The sequence below is a fragment of the Sturnus vulgaris genome, chromosome 5 (genome assembly GCF_052056855.1).
Source record: "Sturnus vulgaris isolate bStuVul1 chromosome 5, bStuVul1.hap1, whole genome shotgun sequence".
Lineage (NCBI taxonomy): Eukaryota > Metazoa > Chordata > Aves > Passeriformes > Sturnidae > Sturnus > Sturnus vulgaris.
In genome coordinates, this window is record NC_142247.1 from 26,666,460 (window position 1) to 26,691,876 (window position 25,417).

A 25,417-nucleotide genomic window follows, 5' to 3' on the forward strand; every position below is an offset into this window, starting at 1 on the left:
TTAGCTGGCTCGTATTGCTTTGTAAATGAAGAAAAATATTTCTGATTGGTGGTTAACTACTCATTGAAATTTAACAAGAATATTTTTTCTAAACCCTGACTTTTCAGGCTTTAGAATTGTGTTCATAAAGGATTAGAAGGAAGAGATGAGTCCAACGAGACCTGTGGTTTTCAGTGCCGTTTTATTTCTGTAGATCAGATATAATATGAAGAGGTAATCTTGGCTGTTTCAGGGAGTATACAAAACAGCTTTATGGAGTTATGTCTAACCAGGCAACTCCTCTGGGAAGGAATGAGACAAGTAGAATGCTTGGTTATTTTTATGTTGTTGGGACTTGGGTGGGTTTTTTTTTAACAAAAATACATTTTGCATGTAGAAGGCTTGATGTTATATTTGTTTGGGGATTTTTTCCACTGATCGGCTTCCCATCAGTTTCTTTAAGTTTAATTGCCCTACTAGTAGACTATTCTCTTGGTTTCTCAATAGACTGCTGCCCACATATTTGAGTTTGCTTTTTGTGGATGTTGTGTCATCATAGGAGTAGAGTAGACAACTACATTTAATTGTTCAGATACTGTGCATTGCTCAAAGACAGACTCAGTTATGACATGCTAAGATCTCAGAATCTCTTCAGGTTTATATAGGCAGTTTTGGTGATTAAATTTCAGTTTAGGATTTGTTTATAGAGATTGTGTTCTACACATCTTTTAGTGAAGATACTCATCTGTGGACAAAATGGTACTTGTGAAGAGAAACTGACTCTGCCTGAACTGTCTGTTGGTTTGAATCCTCCAAACCATAGTGACATTCAGAACAAATTCAGCATCATTGTCAGACTGAAATGTTCTCAAAAATACAATTTTCTGAATACTTGCAATACTTGCAATGCAGCTTAGAGATATTTGTAATATTTTTACATATGTATTGAGATTTTTTAAAATATTCCCTTTTACTTTCACTTGGTGTCTTTCTTTAATGAACGAACAGTAATGGGACATTACTGTTGTTAGGGTTATGAGTGAAGAAAGGAAAAGTTTTATGAAAGAATATTCATGAATTCCCTTTTACTGAGATGTCCATCACAGGAGCTAAATTTAGGCACAGGTTTCTTTTATTATAGATTCTTCCTGTAATCAAGCTCTTTTAGGTGGATTCACAGCGTTTGTGTCTCTTCTGTCCCGCCTCTTAAAAAGTAGGAACATCAAATTAATATCCAGTGTTTTATGTCGTGCATAAAACATACCTGAAAGTCTATCTTGCATACTTTGCATGTTTTTCTGAATGGCTAACATATCAGAAAATTATTTATGAAAGAGCAGTAGGCCTTGCCCTTGCACAAGGCTGTTATTCAGTAAAGGAGTTAGAGCATGGACTGTCTTTTACAAAAACAAATCTGTTAGAGACATTGCATCCTACAATGCGGCTACTGAATTTTTATAGTGTTCTACCATTTCTTCTTACTCTGCTATAAAGAGCTCAAGGAATTAAAATGGTATTTATGAGTAGAGAGCTTTTTTCCATCTCTGTGGAATCTGCCAAATTCAGCCAATCATTATGTGGCTACTGTTGTCTTTCAGGGTTTATTAGTCTTCCATCAGAAACACAGTCTAACTCAGGAGATTGAGCAAGACCTGTGCTTTTTTTCTATCCAGATGAGCATAAGCTGAGAACAATCAACTGGGTGCCTATGAGGAACATATATGTAAACATGGCAGGCTTATGTGTTCTTTTCAGTGGTATTTTGTTACTGTTAATGGTCTGAAGTATTGACAGAAAGATGAGGTGGCAGATGAACCCAGAGGTTCATTGGCACCTGCTGCACACTACATCTGCCTTATCTTCTGGGGGTCACCTTCACTTCATGGCCATTTACAAAGCTTGGCACCATAGGCTTTATTACAACCAAAATCATTACTTGCCAAGAGGGAGAGTGCTGAAAACTAATGATGCACAAAAGAAAGACAAGTAGTACACGTGGCTCAACATTTCTGGTGAACTGGCCCTTGTTGATATATCTGCCATGGAAGAGCCTTACCCAGACACAGGTGCTGCAGCAAGCAGGGCAGTGGAGGCTGGAGCTCCTTCCTTGGAGAGCAATGCCCATCCAGGCTCTGATGGAACCTACCACAGCACATCCTTCCAGCCCATATGGGAGCCTGCCCCAGGAAGGGTGGAGGACTTCCCAGCCTCCTCCCAGCGGGGATCCAGCATCAAATCCTGCACACATGAGATGCCAAAGCCGAGGACCTGCCCACAATGGACAGCTGTTTCAGAGGGCAAAAACCCTCTCAGGCATTGGACTGGACCCAACACATGTGATCTGTTTACTCAGGTACACATCTATCCAGATGCATGTTTACTCTAAAAACATTTTAGTAAAATTTATACTTTGGTACAACATTATCTGTAAGATAATTTTTCCTATTTGGCAGACGGAGAAGTAGAAGTAAATTTTGTTGTCTTAAGGCCTGCCCCTGAAGACATTGGCTGTGCAACTTCGATGATAATACATCATTGAAAGTAAAAGTTAATTGATGGTTGATAAAGCTAGCTGAGCACTTGGAGGATTTAGACACCAAGCCTGTAAGAGGCCCCATATCCAAGGCTATAGCACAGGCTGGGTGAAGGAAGGGAAGTGCACTTGATCTCCTGCTTGAGGGTGTCCCAGAGAGTGTGACCACTGCAGCACTGATGACAGACCCATGTCCCCTGGAATGGGATGCCAAAAGGGAAAGTTAAATTAAGCCTGGTTGCTGTGCTGAAAATTGTTACTATCTGTGCCATAGAGCAGACACATTCAGACGTATCCTGAGATACCTTATTTTCCCATCTGTGAAGTCTCCTGAGTGTTTTTTTTTCCTGTTTCACAGATGATGTCTCAGATTGATTGCACTGTTCTGCATTATGGAGAGTATCCGATTAAATCAGATAAAATGAGACTTGTGGTATTTGCAATGTAGCAGTTGACATTCAGGCAGCAAATTAAAATGGGGAGAAAAAAGAGAATTCTCTGCTTTTAAATCTACTTCCACCATTTAGAATAAATGCATCTGCATGGTTAGTACTGTTTTTCATTCCTCAGCCAGTAAAAAGCATGTGGGACTTGACTTGGTGCTTTGTTTCACAGGGCACTGTGGTTTGCCCCAATGTCCACACCATGTATTACTGCTGTGTGTGCATTTACGTTTTATTCTATGGGTGAAAAGCTCAAAATCAGTGCAAACAGCTTTAATGAGAATGCTCTTGTCTTTGAAGATCAGAATAATAACTACTTGCTAAGAAAGAAAATGATTTTAAATGCAGTGCTTACCACAGGTGAGGGTAAGTTTTAAATCATCTCAGTATTGAGTCTATTTTCAGCTAGTAAATGCTGTGCATATATAATAAAATGAATAAGACAAGATTAGCTGCCTCTTATAGTTTCCAAATCAATAAGAGACACTTAAGGAGACAGATTCAATCTTCAATTATCTTTTTAAGGAAAAACCGCCTCAAAGGAAGAAGTGTTGACGTGATGTTATTTGTTGTGACAGAAACTAAAATATGAATCTATTGGTTTTTGTATGATCCTCCATTAATTCTAATGCAAGTCTATTCCACTTGATTATAGAAACAGTGAGTCAAAATCCAAAATATCCAATCCACAGAAATTCTAATATTCTTGTTTATCGTCCCCCCCCCCACTTTGAATTTACTTTGAGCATATTTCTACATAATGCTTAAAATATTTCTATTAGAATTTGCTTCTGGACAGTTGAAATATCTAATCTTGGTTGGACCTCTTGTATTCATTGTATTTTTTTATATTATTATGATTTGTTTTGCTCTCTGGATTGAATGTTTGTAATTTTAATTATTTCTTACTTATTTGTATATTACAGTAACATTAATTGATGATTGGCAATACAGACAGTGTTTCAGTAATTGAAATTATAATTGTTTCTTTGGCTTGCTCAGAGATAACTGGTATTCTACATTGTAATTTATATTCTCCTTGATTTGTTAGATTACATCTTCCAAAGCATCAAGTCAAAAAATAAGGCTATATTTTTCAGTCCAGATAAGTTCAGAATAATTTTCTAAACAAAATTTTTGACAGTAATTATTGACTTCGGGTTTTTCCTTTCCTGAAAAAAATGACAATTTTTTTATAGAAGAATACTTTACTGAAAATGTTTTATCAGCCTCAGTTTTTGATTTCTATTGTGTTTATCAGATTTCAAGTCACAGTATTTTTCCTCACTGCAATTTTCATACTGGGGCAAGCAAAAGAACTTTTTAAAATACTCTTTTATTTTTTCCAAATTACTCTTCAGCATGCATGTGATTCCAACACTAGTGGAAGTCCAATAGGAGCAATAAACTAAATCAAAACAGATACTAAACAAACAGAAAGAAAACAGTAAAAGCTATAACAATAAAAATGCAGACAATCTCCAGAAGAGTTCAGGTAGCTGGGTTGGTGACAAGTAACACTGGTTTCAGGTTGCTGGGTGAACTGAAGTGAGCTATATTTTGTACTCATTGTCAGGCATTTATTCCAGTAGCCTGGTAAATATAACATATATGTACTCTACAGTGCTAGGGCTTTTTATGCAGAGGAACTAAAGAATGAATTGTCAGAGAGAAATAAAAGTACAAGACTTAAAAATTAATCAAATTAGGCACCTTGGGGGTAGAAAAAAGTTCCATTTATTCACCTGGGTTCATACAACTTGCACAGGCATCACCTTGTGTTCAGCACCACGGCCCTGCAAAATGCCTGCAACAATCACTGCTGGTTCAACTGCAAACCTGAAGAGCTTTATATTCACTCAGCCAAATTTTTCATACCAAAGGAAGACAAGGGTTCTTTCAGTGTCATGTAGACCATAAAAGTAGGACTATTATGACTCTCTCCAAGACATTTTCATGACTTTGGGTTGTTATCTTGCCTCTCAGGGAGCACTATGGGAGTTTTTCAGTTATGCTAAATAATCACTGTTGAATGTTAGCTTGTTGTAATTCGATAAACTACCTTCAGGGCTATAAAAACAAGCCTTTGATGGCAGGCCTAAAGTGTGCATGAGCTTTTTATTCATTAGGACTTTGACAGACTTAAGTTAACACTGGCTCTGGATGCAGTTTTACCACAGGCAATGTAGCCACTTTTGTGGGGAACAATAAGCTACTCTGGTCTAAAGTACATAAGCAAGTGTAAACCCATATTCCCCTGAAATCTCTAGCCCGTTAACAGTTTATTTCTAAATCAGTGCAGATAAAACTGAATGAAACCCAGTTCATTCACAAGCCCCTTCCTAAAGTCCTGGTTATAGTTCAGATGTGCCTTTGATCCCACTTCAAAATGTAAATTCTAACATCACCAGTGACTTGCAGGTTTGGGATGATGCTAACCCTTAAAGGCAGGTAGTGGGAAAAAAGGTAATGCACTGGCAAGTGATACACCTTTGTGAAGATTTATTTCTCTGAGAGAAAAGGCTGTACAGCAATGCTTGTAGAGAAGTGACAAACATGAGATCTAGAAAGCAATTGATGTGGAAAAAGATGCAACATAGAAATGAGAAAAATAATGCAGCACTGTTTCACTCAGTCTTTGCTTGGCATAGGGACCTCAAGCAAATAGAAGAGAGTCTTGAGTCACTGAAAAATTGCCCAAAGAGCTGACAAATATAACAGGGAGGCAGAATCTATCTACAAGTATCTTGGGGCAAGTGAAATTATAAGAGAAAGAATAAGACTGGAAACTTCATTGTGTCACTGTGAAATTCTCTGTGAAAGCACAGTCGGAGCATCATGGGCATTTTTGATGTTGCTTTTTGAACCTTTTTTAGTGTGCATTTCAGGTCTTCATCCTTTGAAAAAGGCAAGGAACAGAAGAGTGACCAGTGATGATTGGAGATATACAACAGTTTATTAGCAAAGAGCAACAGTTTAAATTAGGTCTCCTAAGCTCAGGAATAGAGAAAATAGAGTGGGGGCCATGATAGAACTCTGTAGTATCATGAGTGGATGGAGAGGGAAAGAGAAGAGTTCATTCATTATCTCTTTCAATACAATACTTCCATGGATAACATGCTTCAGGAAAAAAAAAAAGAAAAAAAAATTATTCCTCTGTCAACTATATCTCTAAGTTATGTGTTTTCTTTCCATGAAAAATTATATATGCTACAAATGGATGTAAATTCAGAAGCCAACTGGAAAAAAATATTGATAAAAGATAAGAGAAAAGGTAACATTTAGGGGACATCATCTGAAACTAGTACAGATTTTGGAAATTCTGTAATGTCTCCAATATTTGGGAGGAGGTAGGGTGGGAGGAGCAATCATGCAAAATCTCAGAAAATGGGACACATGTAGCTTGTCAAGATGTACAGTATTAGTCTTTCCCTCCAGCCATTGCAGTTCCTGGGAAATTCTGTAAGTAGTAGTTTTTCTGTTGGCTTACCTGAAGGCTTGCAGTTGTGTTTTTTGCATCTGATGTAGTCACAAGTATTTCAATATTTCCAAAGCTATACTTGAAGCATAATCTGATCTTAGATATGATTTCCTAATCACATGTTATCAGTGGCAAGGGACTTGATGCTGTGTTAAAGAGATTATATTTAAGCTTTTGAGAACTGATTTAGTCTAATATGGGAATCCTAATGATGTTGTAACATTTTTCATCAAGTTAATGATGCTTTCTGGAGGTTTTTGTTACCTAAATAATACATAGGGTGAGGAAAAAAAGGAACTGCCTTTAGACTATGCTTTCAGGCATGTGTAGAGAGGACAGCAGGAGAATTTTTCTCTCATGTTCCTTCATTTCCATCTAGGATTCAGAGCAAGAAGAAGAGTCCATCAAGGCATCAAGCACAACTGTTTCTCTGCTGAGTCTCAAATTAAACTGGTTTTGCATGAGAAACCTTTTACATTGTTTCCTTTTCTGAGATCCCCTTTATCAAGACTATCTTTAAAATGTGAAAAAGCTGAAGCTGTCTGCAGAGCGTCATTGGCTTTAATGGGAAATGTGGCAATTTGCACAAGATGAGGAAAGAGTACTTAGCTTATTAAGGTGGACAAATTAGCTCACTTTCTCCTTTCCTGTGTGTGAAAGTTGAAAGGCACTAAATATCTAATTTTCCCATTTATATACTGCTCCTTAAAGCCTCATTTTCTGCTTTCTGCTCATGCTTACAGAGTACTTCTTATGATGCTTATCTGTGCCTTAATGACTGCAGACTTTCCAAAGCTGCTTTACTTTTTGTGGCCCTACGTGATATAGCAGCTGAGATTTTCTTCCTCACTTCTTTCTCTGTGCTCCCCTGTATTTGGTCTGCTGTGAAAAGGGCCTTGAAAATAGGACCTGCCTCAATCTGCTTCTAAGGCCCTCCCCATAGGGCTGAAACAAAACAAAAGACACACAAGGAAAAGAGAAATAGATGGAGTAATTGGTCTCCAATAGGAGCACTGACACTAATGATGCAAAACTGAAAGGATTTCCTGCACCTGCCAGAGGCACTTTGTTATCCCAGGGAAGGTCTGCAAAGCAGGTCAGGACACTTGAGGCTAATCAAGCACTGTTAGCTAATGGATTGTTTATAAGACTTTGTAACTCTGCACTGTATCATTATTGCCTCTTCATGTTCATGTAATCTCTGTCTAGAGACAAACACTTCAGAAAGGAACCTATAAATAAATGCCTGTAACCCAAAGTGGTACAAGATGGAAGAAAACTGGGGCTGACACAAGCCTGACAGTCACTATGGGGATGCCTTTCCAGGTGCAGAGGTGTCTCAGTCCCTGCACAGTATAATTTGGACACATGGCCTTTCTGACCCAAATTCAGGTGCAAGTGCCTTCTCCATGGGTGCCAGAGCCATGTCACTGTGCTCAGTCACTGTGCAGAGGTGCATGGTGCACAGCCAAAGCAGATGTCCATCAAATGCATCAGCAGAGTGATTTCTGAGTAGTTCAGGATGTTGTTGTTCACCTTTGTAGCATCTAGTGAACCAACAAAACAAATATAAGTCACACAAAACTTTGCATGCAGGCACACTGCAGTGTTTTGAACTTTAATAATTTCTCCCTCCTTTTTCTTCTTTATGTTTGATTTTATTGCTTCATGACTTGGAAGTACTTCATTACTCCCTTTTAATGCTCTCATATGCAGGTTTTATCTGGAGCGTTATAAATCCCTAAGTGTCATATGCATATTACCACTTTATAAGAGACAAAATATGCTCAGTGTGGAAGGATTGATGGTTTGAAAAATTCTATATTAAAATTGGAGCAATAAAAGATATCCAGAAGCAGGATAGAAGCTGCTCTTCTCTGCTGGCAAACTGCACAGCTGAGATGTATTGGCAGGAAGGTAGTGAAGGTGTTTGTCTTACATGAACCTGCAAGCTCAGAGTCATGAGAGAACAAAAGGTCAGTAAGAGGAGCAGCTCCTCATGGAGACAACAAGCTTGTATGAGAAAAAAATTTAAAAATATAGAAATACAGGTAAGAAAGAGAAAGGCACATGAAGATTTGAAAATACATAGAAGGATTTTTTATGCACGTAGGAAAGGAAAAGAGCTGAGTGATATGTGTAATACTAAGAGGCTCAAATCTCATCCAGCTTCAAAACACTAAACTACTTCTCACTCTTACTGCAGCCAGCCAGGTGCAGATGGCTGAGCCCTGTCCAGAAGCAAGTCCTCCAAATTGAAAAGTCAACTGTGTATGCTGGACAGTAATTAAGTCTTTCACTTGCATTTGCACTGAAGCCCTGGCTCAAAATGGTGCTTGTGAGCCATTATGTTAAGCCAGAGGGCAAGGCAGGAGAAACTCCTGCTTTTTTTTTAATATCTGTACTACGTGTCAGAGAATGCCAGTGTGATTGTACCCAGCTTCTGAGTATGAGTGCCAAGCTCACCTAAAAATCACCATGCTGCAGGGACAGGTACAACCAAAGGCCATGCAGTCAGGCATGCAATGGTAGGGGATTTTGGTGTCAGTAGCTATATGGCCAAGCCTAAAGGCAGGAGAAAAACTCCACCAAATACAGTTAGTTGAAGACCAGACTGCAGTGTGCTGCTGGAGAACTCTTTCTGGATGTCTTGTGTAGGTATTGTCATGCTGCAAAAAAAGTAATTGATGTCAACTGTAACATCTACTCTTCAGAGACCTCTTTGCTGTTTTCTAATGTCTCCGATCCATAAACCCTGGGATCCATCAGCAGCGTGGGCTATTTGCAGGAAGAATAGGGAGAGTTACTCTAGAGTCTGCTTAGTGCCAGTAGTTCACCAGATTTTCATCTGCCATGTGCTACATGCATTGTTCCCAATCTCTTTTCTACTTCTGATTCCCCCTCGCTTTGTCTGTGCTTTTCTGCATGTTATCTGGGGTTGTATTTTTGACTGCCAAAATCTCTTTTAAAGGAACTTTCACCCACATGAAAACAAGGTAATGTTGCTGCTTGCTGCAGTATTACTGTCATACATTTTTTTAGACTTGTAGTTTACAAAAGAAACGCACATAGAAAAGCAAGACATGATCTTTCTCTGGAAAAGCCTGAGATTATAATTAAATAAGTAATCTTTGTCCTGTACCTGGTTCCCAGGAAAATAATGGAAATTAATTCTCCTAATAAAAAGATATCTTTTGTGAAAAAAAATAACTGCAGTACCAATGAGATTGGAGTGAAGAACTTCCAAATATACTGTATATATTTGTGACACATATTATGTGGTTGGTTTTGGGCACTTTTATATATGACTAAAGAAAATTGTACATACAAAATTTTCAGTGATGCTGGAACATTCTTCCTCATGTAGTTTGGAGGTATGATTTATCATCTTTCTTTAGTGGAAGAAGCAAAAGGTTGCATATAACCAGCAGCAAGTTGTTGCTAGAACCTAATTTTGGATGTGATCAATCTGCAAATGTTGCAGTTCTTAGGAATAGCAATCTGGCAGCAGTGTCCTTTATTCTGAAAAAGAACGTGCTGCAGAAATAGTTTAGAAAGCTCAGTCACAGCTGCACAAGAGTTTATAGACCGCTTTCAGAATGTGAAGAAGCAACTTAACTTGAACCTCCGAGTAATGTAGCAGTCAATTTATGATTGGAACCAGTTCCTAAAATAGATCCCTATTTTCATGACCAAATGAAAGCACAGCCTTACTGAGATCCAGACAGAAAGTGTGTGTTGATACCAGGCTCTAGTTTAATGCTGAGCATTGGCTGACTCCACTGGAAGCTTCAGATGGATGATCGTTTTAAAAGATGTGACAACCTGTGGTGATGCTTAAAGAAAGTAGTTGTAGTTAAATTTTTAATGCCTTAGGGATAATTGCTCAATATTTTGAGCATCGCAATTTCTAGTGACTGCAAAGGAAGTAAAGATCTCATTTTACAGCTGGGGCTTAGCTTCTCACTCTTTGAAGCCCCTGACAGCTAGCATGGTCAAAGAAACATGTTGTCCAGGTAAGCTCATTATCATTCTGGATTGATACGCTGCCTTTCACAAGAATAAGGTGACTGGGATTTGCTCTGTATCCTAAGGATGTGATTTCAACAGTCTTTAGAAGCTGGCAGTTACATTAGCCCTAAAACCTGGAAGTAGGTGAGCAGTTGCTGCAGGAAACTCCTCGTGCCTTCATATTTCCTGCAGGAGATCAGCTCTGGAGTCACGAAGCAAAGACAAGTATGGAGTGCACAGCTTCGATTTTGAATGCACAAAGCCATGGCAAAAGAAAGCAGTTTGCACAGCCTTTGCTCCTGTGTGCAACCCCACTGTTTTCACAAATTGCCTACAGAAGTGGCAGCTCTCTTCCCCTTGGTAATATATTATGGATCAAAGTGTATTAATATTTCAGAGACTCAGAACCTCTTCCATGACCTGGAGTTTCACACACATTGGCTTCCAAGGGAGCTTGAAGAGCAGAGTCATTAATGCATTCTTGGACGTTGAAGTTTGTAAAAGTGAGCAATCTAATCGATAATATCTAACAATTTTGAGTGACTGCACTTTACAATGTACTTACAATATCCACATTTTCAGTTTTTAGAGTCTGCTTTCAATCTGCATTTTAGTTTGCTTATTTATATCTGGTTAGGGTGTTTCATTTGTTTTTTTAAAAAAACAAAGATAGTTTGCTGACAGAAGCAATAAGAGTCACAAGTAAATTAAGTGTAAAACAGTAGTGTAGAATTATCATTCAGCTTTCTTGCCCTAAAGAGATTGTCTGAAGGGTTTCAACCAGAGTATGCTGACAGCAGTTCCAGTGGAGTTGGAGCAATTTCATCAATGTGAACAGGAGGAAGTCAGAATCAGCAATTTACTGTGAGATAGCTTTTCTTTCTATGACTCTGCATTAGCCACATAGGAAATTTTAACTTTGCTTTTCTCTTTGGAAAAATAAACCTGTTTTTTAATAATAATTTCAGTATAAAAAATTATTATGTGACAAATTTGAGAATTTTGGTGTGAAAGACAATTTCCAGTACTGATGGTAAGGTTTCACAAGACAGGAGAAAGTGGAATTTTTTTCCAAGCTTAAGATCGTACTATTGTGGTTTGTAGCCTTACTGCTTTCTTCAAAACAGTCCTTTATTTTTTCCTTAAAAGCTACTTGTAGCTCACTTGTAGCATCTTTTCCACACGATGAGACTTCCCAGTATTGGTAAAGGCTCAGAAGAAAAGAAATAATTTCTGACAAGTTCTAATCCATCAATCAAAAAACTGTCATTTAATAAACCTTGTGGTAGCTTTGTCATTAATATTGTCCTTTGTGAGCTGTGTGGGTACTTGGAAGGTATAGAAGATATTTCCTCCTGCAGACCAGTAAAGTGATAAACCATGACTGTGTATTAATTTAAATATCTATTACTGTGGCTGAATCTGATGCCTACAACATAGCACAAAAAAATGCTCACATTTTTAATTTTCCAAGAAAATTAATCTTTTAGAGTTCTCTTTTTGCTTTTCTTTTTTTTTTTTCTCTAAGAAGGTTGTTGCAGCTCCATTTTAAACCCTGACAATTTATATTTTAGTTATTGCATGTTGACCTCTTGTATCTAACAGTATTAATTCTTATTCCTGTCAGGTATAAATTTATCTATTCATGGGGCTGAAAAGCGTGTGCAGGTCTGTCAGAGGAGAACTGCAGCAAGCTACCCAGTGTCACAGCATCCACCTGTGGATGGGCATCCTTCAATCCCACAAGCCAGAGGGTCAATAAAAATGGAAGCTTCATCTTCTGGATCTACAATTTCATCAGTCACTGGTGGAAAAGCAAAAACCCATCAGCCAGGTAACAGATTTGCCTTGAAACCTTTTCCAGTCCCATTTCAAGTGTGATGTGCCATGTCATGGCAAAGCTGGTGTTAATAGCATGAGATTATGTTTGTGTGGATATCAACCTATGGATTGTCAGAATTACTGATTGATGTTTTGTTTACATTTGATGTTTTTGTCTGTTAAAGACTATAGGGGTTAACAGTACTTGAGACAGCTGAAAGTGGGAAATAAAAATACAAGTTTAATCATTAAAACCCCTACAATGTGCAGTGGTATCCAAAATGTTAATGCAGAGAGATTTGGGATATTGCTTTTTAATACCATTTCTCTTATATATATTTAATTTTGATAAGCCCTGAGCTAATTGCTCTAGAGGCTACAGGCATTCCCCATGGAATTCAGTAATTGACAGTAAAATTGTTTTTGACCAAATACGCAATCAAGGGCATAGATAAACTCTTTCTTGCTATAGCACTAACAGAACCTGTGGATCTGCACGACATCTTACAACATAGGTTAACTGGTTGGCAAAATGAAACTTTTCAAAAGAAAGTAAAAATCTCCAGGGAACCATCAAATTCTAATTTGTATCGTGAGTTCATTCCTTGTTATGATAATTGCCAGTGCTATTTTAGAAATATCTTTTCTTATAGCAGGGGAGTACATTTGTACTGGCCATGCTCAGTCATTCTCCATAGTGAAAATTAAGCTCCAAACTTCTTTCCTGAGCAAAGCAAATTAAAGCTGCCCATGAAGTCAGTTTTGTAGCAGATTTATTGGAGGGTCTCAATAATCTACCGTTGTTGCTGCCCAGAAAAGAGCATAATATATCATGTATGCAGCTACTTGGGTGCTAGGAGACAGAGTATTGTGTGAGACAGATGTTCTGCCTGCAAACTCTTAGTGTACCTCCTTTAACTTGCAGATCTATTAAATGGCTTAATTTTTATAGAAGTTTAAGTTTTAGATTTTCTATTGTAAGTTGTTATACAGGTCTATTGCCATGAGTTTCATGCACTCATAGTATTTAGTCAGTCATAATCTTTGTCAACACGGATTAAAGAATTTACAGTGACTCATAACCATATGTTTTGTTTATTTTAGTTCTTCTGTTCACTTGTTTGTCCTGTTTTTTCAGCTTCTGTCTTTTCCGTTGAAGTACAGAAATTACTACTACTGAAATGTTGCTTTTGCTAAAGATATATAATGATGTATGCAGCATGTTAAGAGATTGACAAAAAAGTCCTGCATCACAGTTTTTAAAAAAAGTATCTTGAATGTGTGCAATAACAACATTCATTTTGAGATTCTACATATTCTACAGCTATCTGTTGATAAGTATGGCCTGTGCTTTAATATTAAATGATGTGCAAGCAGCAAATTCTGGCCTCTCATTGAGAAAAAGATCCCTTTTTAGGTGGACCCCAGAGGTTTCCTGAAATGGAGCTCATTAGTCACCATTTGGATAATGATTACCTTTCAGTATATGAGATAGTTCTATCTGTCATATTCTCCTCTTAGGATAGTAAGAGCATCTATGACCTATGGAGAACATTTTTTCTTTAGCAGGAATATTCTCTTGACTAATTTATAGTCCCATTTTTTCATCTGAACTGGAATATCATTTCTATGATTTGTGTCTGCCATTTCAATTCAATTTGAGACCACTAACTTTGTGTTTATGTCCAGGTTAAACTGCAAGCATTTGAGCTGTATGCAAGTAGATCTAACAAAGATTACGGTCAGCAGCAACAGCAATGAATAGCACTTATAAGAGGAAATTCTAATTTAAACAAAAAATCATATGCCTTTCACTCAAACTTAGTCATGAATTAACAGCTCTAGCTTCGTAATTACCTTTAGACATCAGTTGTCCAGTGGTAGTACCATATCTAAGATATCATAAGTAGCTTGATATTTTAGAAAGACAATGTTCTCATGTATATGAATTACTGATACCAGATCTTACAGCACTCTTTTCTAAGATATTATCTTGCTACTGCATGCTGTGAATTTGTAGGGTTTTGTTCCATCTAATTTTAAATAGTTCATACAGTTTGAGTTTTTGCTTCTATTGGGCTGCTGTTACCACAATCAAGTAGCTCTCACTGTTGGAGTAGTGTATGCTATACTCACTCCAAAGTTTTCTTTGTCCAGTTAGCAAATACTCCAAACATGAAGGCAGTCTAGCATAATAGAAGGTATTTTTAGGACTTAAAATGGCATTTTAATTCTTATCAATAAAAGAGACTATAACCATGGAAAGAAAAGCTCCTTGATAAAGTGCAGGTCGAGAGTATTTTTTTCTTTGATAGCACACACACACACTTCCGTTTTCTTCACAGCACCTTTTTCCCCTGTGCACCATTTCTTCTTTCAAGAATGACAGCTTTTATAATCTATCATGAATTCTATTTATTCGACAGCAGTTTCCTTTAAATGAGGTTCATAGGTAGCTGTATTCTAAGGATAAGAAGCAATAGATGCCGTTCATTGTTCCAGCATTCCTTTCAAGTTACTTCCCTGACAGTTTTATTTGTAACTAGTAAGGAGCCTGAGGCTCATTACTTCTATTATTAATCTGGGTGTTAGAGTGGCTAGGGAGCAGTGGGTTGACTGTACTGTACCTTATTTAAAAACAAATACAATTTTAAAACTTGTTTTGTGCAAGCTTACAAAGAGGTATTGCTCAGCCATGAGCAGATCTACAGTTTCTGAGCTTGGATTTTACACAGATATAAAGGTATCAAGTAACTGAAACAACACAGAGGAAAATGGAGAAACAAGTGGAAGAAAAAGGCTATTAATGGGGAAGGGAGGACTCCTGACACCTTTGCAGGTGCACCCATATGAAGGAACATTCTCTTAGAAAGAGGGAAAACAGAGATGAGGATAGCAATCAGATGATAAATTTAGATGTAATAGCAAATATGCATTTCTTTCCAAAGTCAGGGACAGCATGGAAAAACCTCCACCATCTATATGAGCAGCTGTGGTGTGTGGTGGCTAGCGGGGTACAAGGCTACTGAGGTGGAGAGTCCAAAGCCATTGAGGCAGGCTGTTGGCTGCAGTGAATTGGCACAACGCTCCAGAAGACAGTGTAGAATAGTTGTGTCTGTGCAGCACACACAGAAACCTCACTTTGAAAGCAATGGTGTCATCATTTAGACTCTGTAAGAGCAACAGAACAAGTATGAAACAAGCCTAGAGGGAGTTAAGCTGTCATCCCAATCCATTCCCTCAATGTCAGGGTCAGGCAAATCTAGGGACAAAAACCCCCTCACCTCCCTTCTGATAGCATTGTGCATTTGCTGTGCAACAAGCAGTACTTTGGTTTCTGGGCTTCTGTCTGCTCTTTCCCTTGTGAATCTATTTCAAATTAGGACAATGTTACATTGCTTCATTCTCTTGGTGACAAATTCCTTTATTTTCAGATTCTGCAGAACTTGTCAAACCTTATTTTTCTATGAGTCCCTAAATTTGCTGGCTGTGGAAAAAAATGTCATACTTAATATGTCTAAGCAGCAGTAAAGTAAATTATTTCATTGTGTGAAACTCTGGAATCTTCTTATTCTCTACTTGCAATATTTCATAACACTTGTTACCCATTTTGTAATAACAGGAATGCAGAGATTCCCTGGCAAGACTTTCTCTCTCTGCGCTTCTGGTAAAATCTTAATGCATTTTGAGGTTTAGATATATTAGCGTATGTACAGTAATGTAGATTATAATTTGTATCACTTATACAAATAAGTACTGCAGGCAATCTGTACTGCAGAAAAAGACCAAAAAAAGTACTGCAGAAGAAACGGTTGTCTTTGAAATAATTTCTTTCTAAAATTTAGTTAATATGTAAAGATTCTTCACTCTGGGAAACACATAAAAATATTCTAGAAAATTCTGCTTTCAAAAATTTACTGTTCAAAAAGATCCCTTTCAAAGCCAAAGAACTGTACATTTTGGAAAGGACGTTCCTTGCTACCTGAAATTATGTAGGAATATTTTTGGTACATGAAAGAACTTCATGTGCTGGAAGGACTGGTTTCTGGCATTATGGTGGAAGTCTGCTGGGGTAATTGGAATTCATTGAGAAACTTTTCTTGCACTCTTGCTTTTTGTGTATTTGATAAATTACAAGTTTAAAAGAAGGTATATTTGCCTTGGACAGGTTTTCCTTTGTGTTTGGGTCCTCTTTTTTTACTGCTTATCAATCTGTAGCATTTTTATTGATGACTGTACCTACTGAGCTTGTAAATAAGGAAGGAGAACTAGGGGGCTTGGCCAACAGAAAAACTGACTTGGGAGGCAAGTAAAAGGGTGTGGTTCCTGAAACTAACAACCAAAATTAAAGGAAAAAAGGAAACGTGTTTAGCAAGCTTAGTCACAAATTAATTAACTTTGAATTATCAAAAATCTAGAACTGAAGCCTTCAACAGTGATAATTTACTGGGCAAAATATATCCTTTTCTCATCACAAAAAATGCATATGCTTGTTAGCATTCACATTTGATTGTAAATGGTCTTTAGAAGATCTGTGTTAGTCAGATGTGACTTGCTGGTTAAATCACGTTTTCTTTTCTTTGCTGACTGGCAGGACATGTGGTATGCATCTCTCCCAGATTAAAAGAATAACACCCTGCAAATAATTCTGCCAGGAAGCTCTGTCATGCAAATATTTCTTGGCAGCAAATGCATGCATGGCATGGGGAAGTAAATTCATTTGGAAATTTGAATTCACACCGACAGTAATGCTGTTATCTTACTTGTCTAACATTATTAAGGGAACAATCTTTTTCAATATGCCTTCTGCTGGGTGTATATAGAACTTTCTCTCATGTGGAATGAAGCATAGAAAATGCAAGAAGATTTCAAAAAATTTAGTATTTCCTCATTAAGCTAATTTTCATATAAAAACCCCCACATGTTCATTCCTATGCAGAAGGGACATTAATTTCAAAGAAAGCAGCCTGCATGTTTAACTTTTCCTTTACCTCCAGCCTGTGTTCAAAGCAATGTAAGTTCGAGGGATGGAGCAAAATTCCTTCCATGCTGGTCCTTCAAGTGTGATCTGTAAACGCATCCCTGCTGAACACAGACTGCTCACTCTCCCTGTTGGTGCTCTGCAGCCTCTGCAAAGCTCCTAACATGAAGAACAGTTTGCCTCAGTTACCATGAGAACCTTTTGTCCCTGGACTGAGTAGCAGGGCACCACATGGTGATTATGCAGGACTTCGCAATTAAGAGCTGAACTAGCTAGAAGATGATGCAGAACTTGAAATCTATCACTTTGCTTAAATTATTCAGCCTGTTTCATTCAGCCCTTTACTTTTCTATGACAAATGTAACTTCTTTGAAAATTCTTGGTCCTAAGGTATCAAGTCTCCTGGAATGTCTATTCAATGCTATCTGCCTTAATTTAAATGTATTTGATGCAGGCAGAAATTGCATCCCTCTGTATTAATTTGTGCTGCATGTGACACACACAAGTACTGAATCTGTCTGGGAGGGACCTGTGCATACCCTCAATAAGGGGCTTCAAAAATAATATTAATAATTTTAAGTGGTGACTTTGGGGGTGTTTTGCTTTTCTGGGGGCTGTGTATTTTTAAACTTAACTCTTTTCAAATACTTCTTTTTCTTCTTTCCTGCTTTGATCACTCTCCTGTTCACTGTTATAAAACAATCTTTCACTCAGCCTTGCAATCAATTATGCATGGTTACTTTAAAATCAGTACCATACACCCTCAGATTTCAGCTCTCCTTGCTGTTGTTAGTTTGCAGTATGTGGTCACCTCACAAAGACTGCAAAATGCCTCTCTCTGTGGATGCTCCTGGTTGTTCTACCATCAGAGAGTTTCCTTTCAAGGGGAAAAAACAGGAAAAGGCTTAGGACTAAACTCACTGATCCTAGATTAAGGTTGTAATGTCCTGAGGCCAGTGTAACATAGCTGTCTTAACTGGACCATTCTATTCTGAAGAAAATAGACAATATATAAAACTTTGTGAAGTTTCTGAGAAAGTAATGACCCCTTTAATCTAAAAAATATCTTCTAATTCAAGGAACAGTGAGAGAGACTTTGAATAATCAGTTATTATGTTCCTGTAATGCTTGACTGAAAAAATGGGGCTTTTTCTTAGCTCTATAGTTCTTGCTTAAAGGGGTTTAGTGTTATGTAAGACTCTATTTCTAATGTTAAATATGTTACATATATTCCAAAGAAAGATTCTTGCAGGAAGACTGTCAAAAGATGGAACAAACTAGTTTCTACTTTGGCAGAGATGCTTTTAAAGTCAGAAAAGGGATTTGACTAAAATAGGGCTGCACAGTGTTAGTAATTTCTACAAAAGGTTTGTATAATTCCAAAAGATAACAAGACCTCTTTCATAACGCCAAGCCTGCTGGTTCTCAAAATTAAGCCAGACCTTCCTTTATCACCAAACAAAAAAAAATCCAAAAAACCAAAAAAACCAACCAAACAAAATCAAAACTCAACCCAAAACCAATCAACTGACAAAAAACCCAACCTAAACCAAAACAAAACAAATCGGGGGGAGGGGGGCTTATTCCTTGGATTAGTAGATATGCTACAGGGAAGTGCTTCTAGGGCTCTAATGGACCCACTAGAAATTCCAACCAATGTACTGTGGTGCCAAAAAAGCTCAAAAGCCCTAAATAGTTGTACAAAATTCATCACAACTTAGGTATAAGGGCAGCAGCAAAGGAAAAAGGTGAGTGACATAATTTCTAATGTGTCCTTTGCTTCTGAGAACTTCCTTTGGGTCATACAGACCACTGACTGCCCCTGTGCCATGCATGGGTGGATGTCTCAGGAAAGCAAACGTGTCCTCTACATGCTGGGATCTTCACAGAGGCACAATATTTGCTGTTCCCATCCTTGGGAGTGCAGTTCTATACTATTTTATACTTTAGAGGTCCAATGGAGCACAAAGCATATGACTTTTAGAGGTCTTCTTCATTACTGGTAATATTCAGCATGGTTAAAATAGAAAAACAGAGATGGCACTAAAGTTTGGTACTTTATTTAGACCTTGCTTTAGGAATGCACCAAACACAGAAAAGGAATACAGGACCTATTCCACTGATGAAAGATTTTTAAGGGTCATCAAAACTGCAGACTTTTTTCAACTGCAACTTTTGTGTTGCCAGAATGCCTGAAAATTATGACCTTTGCTATTCCCAAACTCTCCTACTGCTTGTGAGGGAGACACTGCTTAGTGCCAGTTGCTGAAAATAATCTCTTTTGGGTAGGCATCTTATGTGAACAGCCCATGCTACCCCATGCATTTTAATGTCAAAATGCTCTATTTCTGCACCAGTATAAGGGGCATGATTCCTGCTGTTTGTAAGGTTCTCTCAAAGACAAAATTTTGAGAAGGAATATTTTTAAAAAATCGTATCTAAATATTGGTTCCGTTCTTGCATCCAGTTTATAACTGAATGATTATATTTATCATAACTTCTCCCTACTTAGGTTTCCACATACCCAGGCTGGTAGGTTGGAACCATATCCTCTCTCTGTGATAGACCAGGGTGGGATTCATAGATCTGTATTTAGTTTCTGTACAGGAAAGAATACTTCATGGGGTCTGCATGGTAGCTTTTGTCAGAGACAAAAGGAAGAAAGACTTTGCAATGGCAGTAGATTTCTGGGCTTCATGGCCTTAGCCTGGGAAAGGGCTTATGATGCTGTAACTGAGGAGCAGCCCCTCCAGCTAATGAAAACTGGAAACAAAGTAAGTAAAAAGGGAAGGGAGGAATTTGGTGATGACCTGTTAGCTCAAAAGTGACAGAGAATATAGAAGGAACAGATTTCTGGGAAAAGGAATGTTAATATCTGGGAATGTTTATCATCCAAATGAAATCTTCCACTCCAGAAATCTCTAAATCTTTCCAAGCTGGACGGGACAGATTGGGTATGGACTGGATGTACTTGCACTGTTCTTACTCCCTTTGGCTAAGCATTTGGTGTCAGAAATAGGGTCCTGCCCTGGATAGACCTCTGTTCTCCTATCCTGTCTTCAGGATAACCATTTTCACAATCCTATGTTATGTTCATTCCTCAGCAGTTTAGGACAGATGAAATTTCCCAAATGGTGTAGCTGCTGGTACCTTCTGCCAGAATTAATTACCAGGGTATGTTTAGACTGTGAAGGCAGTGCTGTGGTACAATCTGAGTATAACTGGTTTTTACATTAAAACACACCTGAAAGAGACACCTGGTATCTTTTAAAAGCTGACTTGATGTCCCATATTATAATAAAGTAAATCTTTGGTGCACTGAAGTTTTCTGTTAGATTGTTCCCTGTGCAGACAGATTTTCTGTTTGTCTCATCAATAAACTACTGACTTGAGAACTGGGTGAAGGTTTTGCAATAAACCGTTCAGGAAAGGTTTTCCTCTCCTTCCCTTTATGAATTGCCTGCTAATGACTTCTGATATTGGTAAAGGGATTTATCATTTTTCAAACATGGACAACTGTTTGAACACGTCATATGGATCTTTGATGGTTGTGTTTTTATATATGTGCTCAAAGTGTAAGAGAAAAGAGGAGAAGCTAACAATTATTCTTACTATTATTTTTATAGAATTAAGGGTAGTAGGAAATTAACCCCTCAGTCATCGTGACACTTGGAGAAGGTAGCTTTGTTCCCTTTTTGTAGGAGGGATACTTGGGTGCCCTGTCTCTTTGTATAATCACTGAAGTTCTTTTAGGAGGTAATTCCAAAGGCTTGTTGTGGAACTGTGTTCCTCTATTAATTGCTGAAGAATCTAAAGCAGGACCAAATAGAGCCAAGTAACTGGAAATGCTAGGCATAAGAATTTGTGACATTCTGTGCTTGGGGCTTCTGTGTGAACATTTAGCTTCTTTCAATAATCAGAACATTGAGAACGTTGCTTTTGCAGAGCAGTCCAGTAGTTTGCCCATGTGAATTCTGCCCATGTGGGAGATGTGGATTATCAGCTCTCTGCAGCTGTGATCCTGTTCAGACTCGCTGCTCAGAAGGTGCCTTCCCTTGATGATCTGAGCACAGTGTTGGTGGGTTTGGCTGCACTCATGCCCACAGCTCATTCTGGGCATGGAATTGGAAATATCAAAATTGAGGGCAATCAGGACCCTGTCTTAATAGTCTGGCATTCAGGCTATTATGACAGTAGAGGACGTTTTCAAGGTATTGCTTTGCATCTAGGGCTATCTGTCCATTTTTCCTATGGTTCTCTCTGGAAAAGACATTCACAGCATGAAAGAGAAAGAATAAGTGCAGAACATAGAACTCTCCAGATCTCTATAGTTAAACGGCACAAACTGTGTGTGTGATGCCAGCCAGGATTTAATGGAGGGGAGAGTAGACACCATATACCATCAAAATAATATAGTCTGTGATAAATCAGTAGTATTATGTGTTCAAAAATCTCCCCTTCACTACTGCTGTTTCTGGAAGTTAGGAAAAGGTTTTGTTCTAACGTATTTAAACATGTCATGTCTTGCATATGTCATATATTACAATGAAAAGGGAATATATTTTTAAATTTCTCTCAAAGATAATTCTAGTATTTTTATTGCTTGCCTTTGACATGACCATGCACATGACCATGCACAGACAGCTATTTAGCCAGAATGACTTGGGGTATGAAATTTTTTTCTAATATTCCTTGGTCTTTCCTATTGAAAATGAAGAAGCCCCATATTTTTATTCCTATAATTTTCAAAACTAAAAAGACATTATTGTGCTTTTACAGTCTGCTTGGATGCTAACAGGCAGAAACATTATTTTATTCATAAACAATGTGAAAACCATTAAGATAAATGGTGTTTTCTGCATAGTAGAAGAAGATGTGTTTAGCCATACCAAATAGTGATAGACTATATACTTTTGTTTAAAGGTAATTGATAAACCAATTAAGAATATCAAAAGTTGTATGGGGGTACTTTTATATTTATAGACATCTATGGCAGTCTACCAGATCAGAAGTTTTTCAAAGGTCTGCAAGTAGTTCCAAAGTATATCCAGTCTTCCCAGTCTTGGAAACACATTGTATATTAATGCTATTATTATGGAGTACTTTGTCTTAAATCAGAAGTCTTCAAAAGCCTCTCAATGTGTATCATCAACAATTACTTTAAATTTTTCCAAAACCGTGGATGTTTGTAGCTAGACAGGGCAAATCCTGTGACATATATTGGTAAAGGTAAGTAACTTATATTGTGAAAAACTGAGACCTTTATGTCACTACACATACACGTGTAGATGTGGCAGACAGCTGGCCTTACTCTGATGTTACGCTGCCTTAAATGCAAAAATACGTCAGCAAGTTCTCAGAAACAGAGAATTAAACACATGAGTTTTTCTGTCCTTATCCCCACTGCCATCTTCAAAAGGAGCCCAGGACGGGAAACAAGCACTGAAATGAAAGGAGAAGGGAACTCATCACACACACCCCATCTCCTCTGCAAAAATTTGAAATTGTGTTGAAGCTGTAAGGTAGAGAAAGCTTAGTGCTGCTGGCAAGGAGCAGGGATGGAAGGAAATTTTCTGGGTAATAGTCTTTTTCCAGAAATGAGTCAAGTGTTGGTCTGATGAACCAAAATTGCAATTCACAAACAAAGACTTTCTCTTCTGTGCAGAGAAGAGGAAGCTCAGGGCAGGACACAAGACATGTTTATGCATCCTGTGCTGAGAACATACTTAGCAATTATAATTTTACATAGTGAAACTCGGCACTATTGTACACAAGAGATTTAAGGCCAGAAAAAAAAATTAAATATTTTTGATATATTAAAATGTATCTAATGTAATCACTTAAGTATAATTGATGTGTACAGTATACATCTTATGCTGCGGGAGATAAAAATGCCTCGGCAGAAAGGATATAACAATACTGGTTCATGAGGAACAAAAAAGAACATGATGTAGGATTTCTGACAGAAAACACTCTCTGACCAATGTAACAAAAGCAGCTATCTCTGAAAGACTTGTTATGATACACATCAACCTTCCACTTAATTAAATAATTATCTGAGCTCCTGCTTTTAGGCCAACTTTATATTGCTAGGAAGACATGTGTATATTAATATATATTTGCATACATTCTATGACTCATAGAACAGCTTGTGTTTTTTTCTAAAGCAATAATTGAACTAAAATGGTTTTCATCTGTTGCAGTGGCATTTCCAGTGCAGTCATGGGGCAGATGCTGGGAAGGCCAGCTAGGTTGTGTATTTTGTTTCCACTCCTGTCACAGAAATGAGAAGTGCCAGAACCGAGAGCAGTAAAGCTGTGCTGTACACAACATCTGCAGACCCCTGACTAACATATATAGGAAATGCTTAGTGCAATTTCCCTTTGAAACTCTGCTTTTGTTGCAGATGACCTGCTGAGAGCTCACAGGAAGAAGCCAATGGAAAATGTGCTTGAAGGGTTGATTCTTTATCCTGTGTTGACATGGGTTTGCCTAGAGTGAAAAGGGCACCATGCACAGCAGCTTTCTGCTTGCTTTCAAGAAGCAGGTCTGCTAAGAAGGAGCAACTGCTCTGTAGAACTTACATGCAGTACTTAGTGTAGCAAAGCAAACCTGCTCATGTCAGAATTATATCTGTTCTTGCCACCCTCTTCGTGATAGATGGCAAAATCTTTCACTACAAGTTGGAATGATCTTGTTTAACATCAGTACCATATTAGCTACGTTGGTACACAAATCCTTTCTCTGATACATTTGGTCACTTTTCTATACAGAATTATGTTAAAATTCTGACTTAAAACAAGGCATCTCATTTAGCCTCTCAAGATTAAAGGTCTTTTAAAAATCCCATTTTCCTAACCTGATTAATTGGGACCCTTCAAGAAAAATAAAGGAAAAAGTATGTTATTTTATGCACAACTTTAGGCATCAATGAGTAAATCAGAGGAGTGCCATGAAGTAATTTAAATTATTGTTTCAGTTGAACTGGAAAGTCTCAGTAAGCTGAGAAAGGTCTCAGACTGATCTTTTTTTTAAGAAAAAATAAAATCTAATATTTGCTTCACTTTTATATGTGTTTATTTTTCATATTTCTGTGGAAAGAGAGTCTTTACCATCCTCTCAGATAATATTGCTTAGATTTTACTTAGTGGCACATGTCATTGATAAAGTATAAATCAGCAGCTGCTAAAGCAAGAAGGGAATGCTAAAGGCAGGTTAATGATCCATCAATAGCAACAGTGACATCAGATACTGTCTTTGCATGTAGTATTGCAGATCTGTGGTAAGGTAAAGAAAATAAATATCTGGACACGGACGAGGTCACCGTGGCTTTTTGCAAAGACCAAGTAGTTTAAAACCTCTGTCTGACAACAAGCCAGAAATCATTAATTTGGCCAGTCCCCAACCCATCACGTAGGTGGTGTTTCTCTCAACTGAAAAAATGCAGTAGTCCCTCTTGAAAAGTAGATGCTGACAGAAAGGAAGGAGGATAAGAAGCCCAAGCGCCCTAATTCAAGCCTTTATTGACATAATCAAGATCATGGGAGAAGAAAACATTCCTGCAACCCCTAATTTAAAAGCTGTGTTGTTGGTACATTTTTTTCCCTTGTGTTGGTGATGTCAAGTTTGTAATTAGCTATGTGTTTTATCACAAATGATTGGTAGAAGATTATGCCTCCAATTTTGACTGAAATCAGGCTGGATGCTGTTAATCTGATACTTGTTCAGTGAAGCCAGATATTAAGGCTACTGTGAATCAGACAAGCATAGAACACTGTCATTTCTGTGGATTGCTGAAAGCTCTCTATACTGGAAGAAGATCAAATACAGGGGAGGAAATTCAAATGCAACAAAATTGTCTTGACTTCATTGTCTGAAATACAGTCAGATTTTGGCTGGTTATTTTCTGACCAATTCCTAGGCATTTTGGTTTTGTTATTTAAAGAGGGGCTTTAAAGTCAGCTATAAACATTCTCCAAGAGTTTAATTTTATTAACATATCTATGGTTAGATAGTCCATCAGATATCAGCACTTTAGGACCTCCACAGCTGACTGCCACTTCCTTTCTCCTTGGCCCAATTAGTTCAGATCTGCTGGAGATGCTGCAGGGATCCTGCTAGCTCCATCTCTTCTGAGGAACAGCAACTTAAATGTAACAAGGATGAAG

The 25,417-nt window shown here is 37.8% G+C and overlaps 1 protein-coding gene across 5 annotated transcripts in view; it reads left to right on the forward strand.

Annotated features, from left to right (window-relative positions):
- The window catches only part of ANO4 (anoctamin 4), a 173,358-nt gene that overhangs the window by 43,074 nt on the left and 104,867 nt on the right, over nt 1–25,417 (forward strand). For all 5 annotated transcript variants that reach the window (XM_088165126.1, XM_088165127.1, XM_088165129.1 and 2 more), the window contains exon 2: nt 12,075–12,281. In XM_088165126.1, coding sequence (XP_088021252.1) covers nt 12,212–12,281 — 70 coding nt within the window. In that variant the 5' untranslated portion in view covers nt 12,075–12,211. The remainder of the gene's footprint in view (nt 1–12,074; nt 12,282–25,417) is intronic.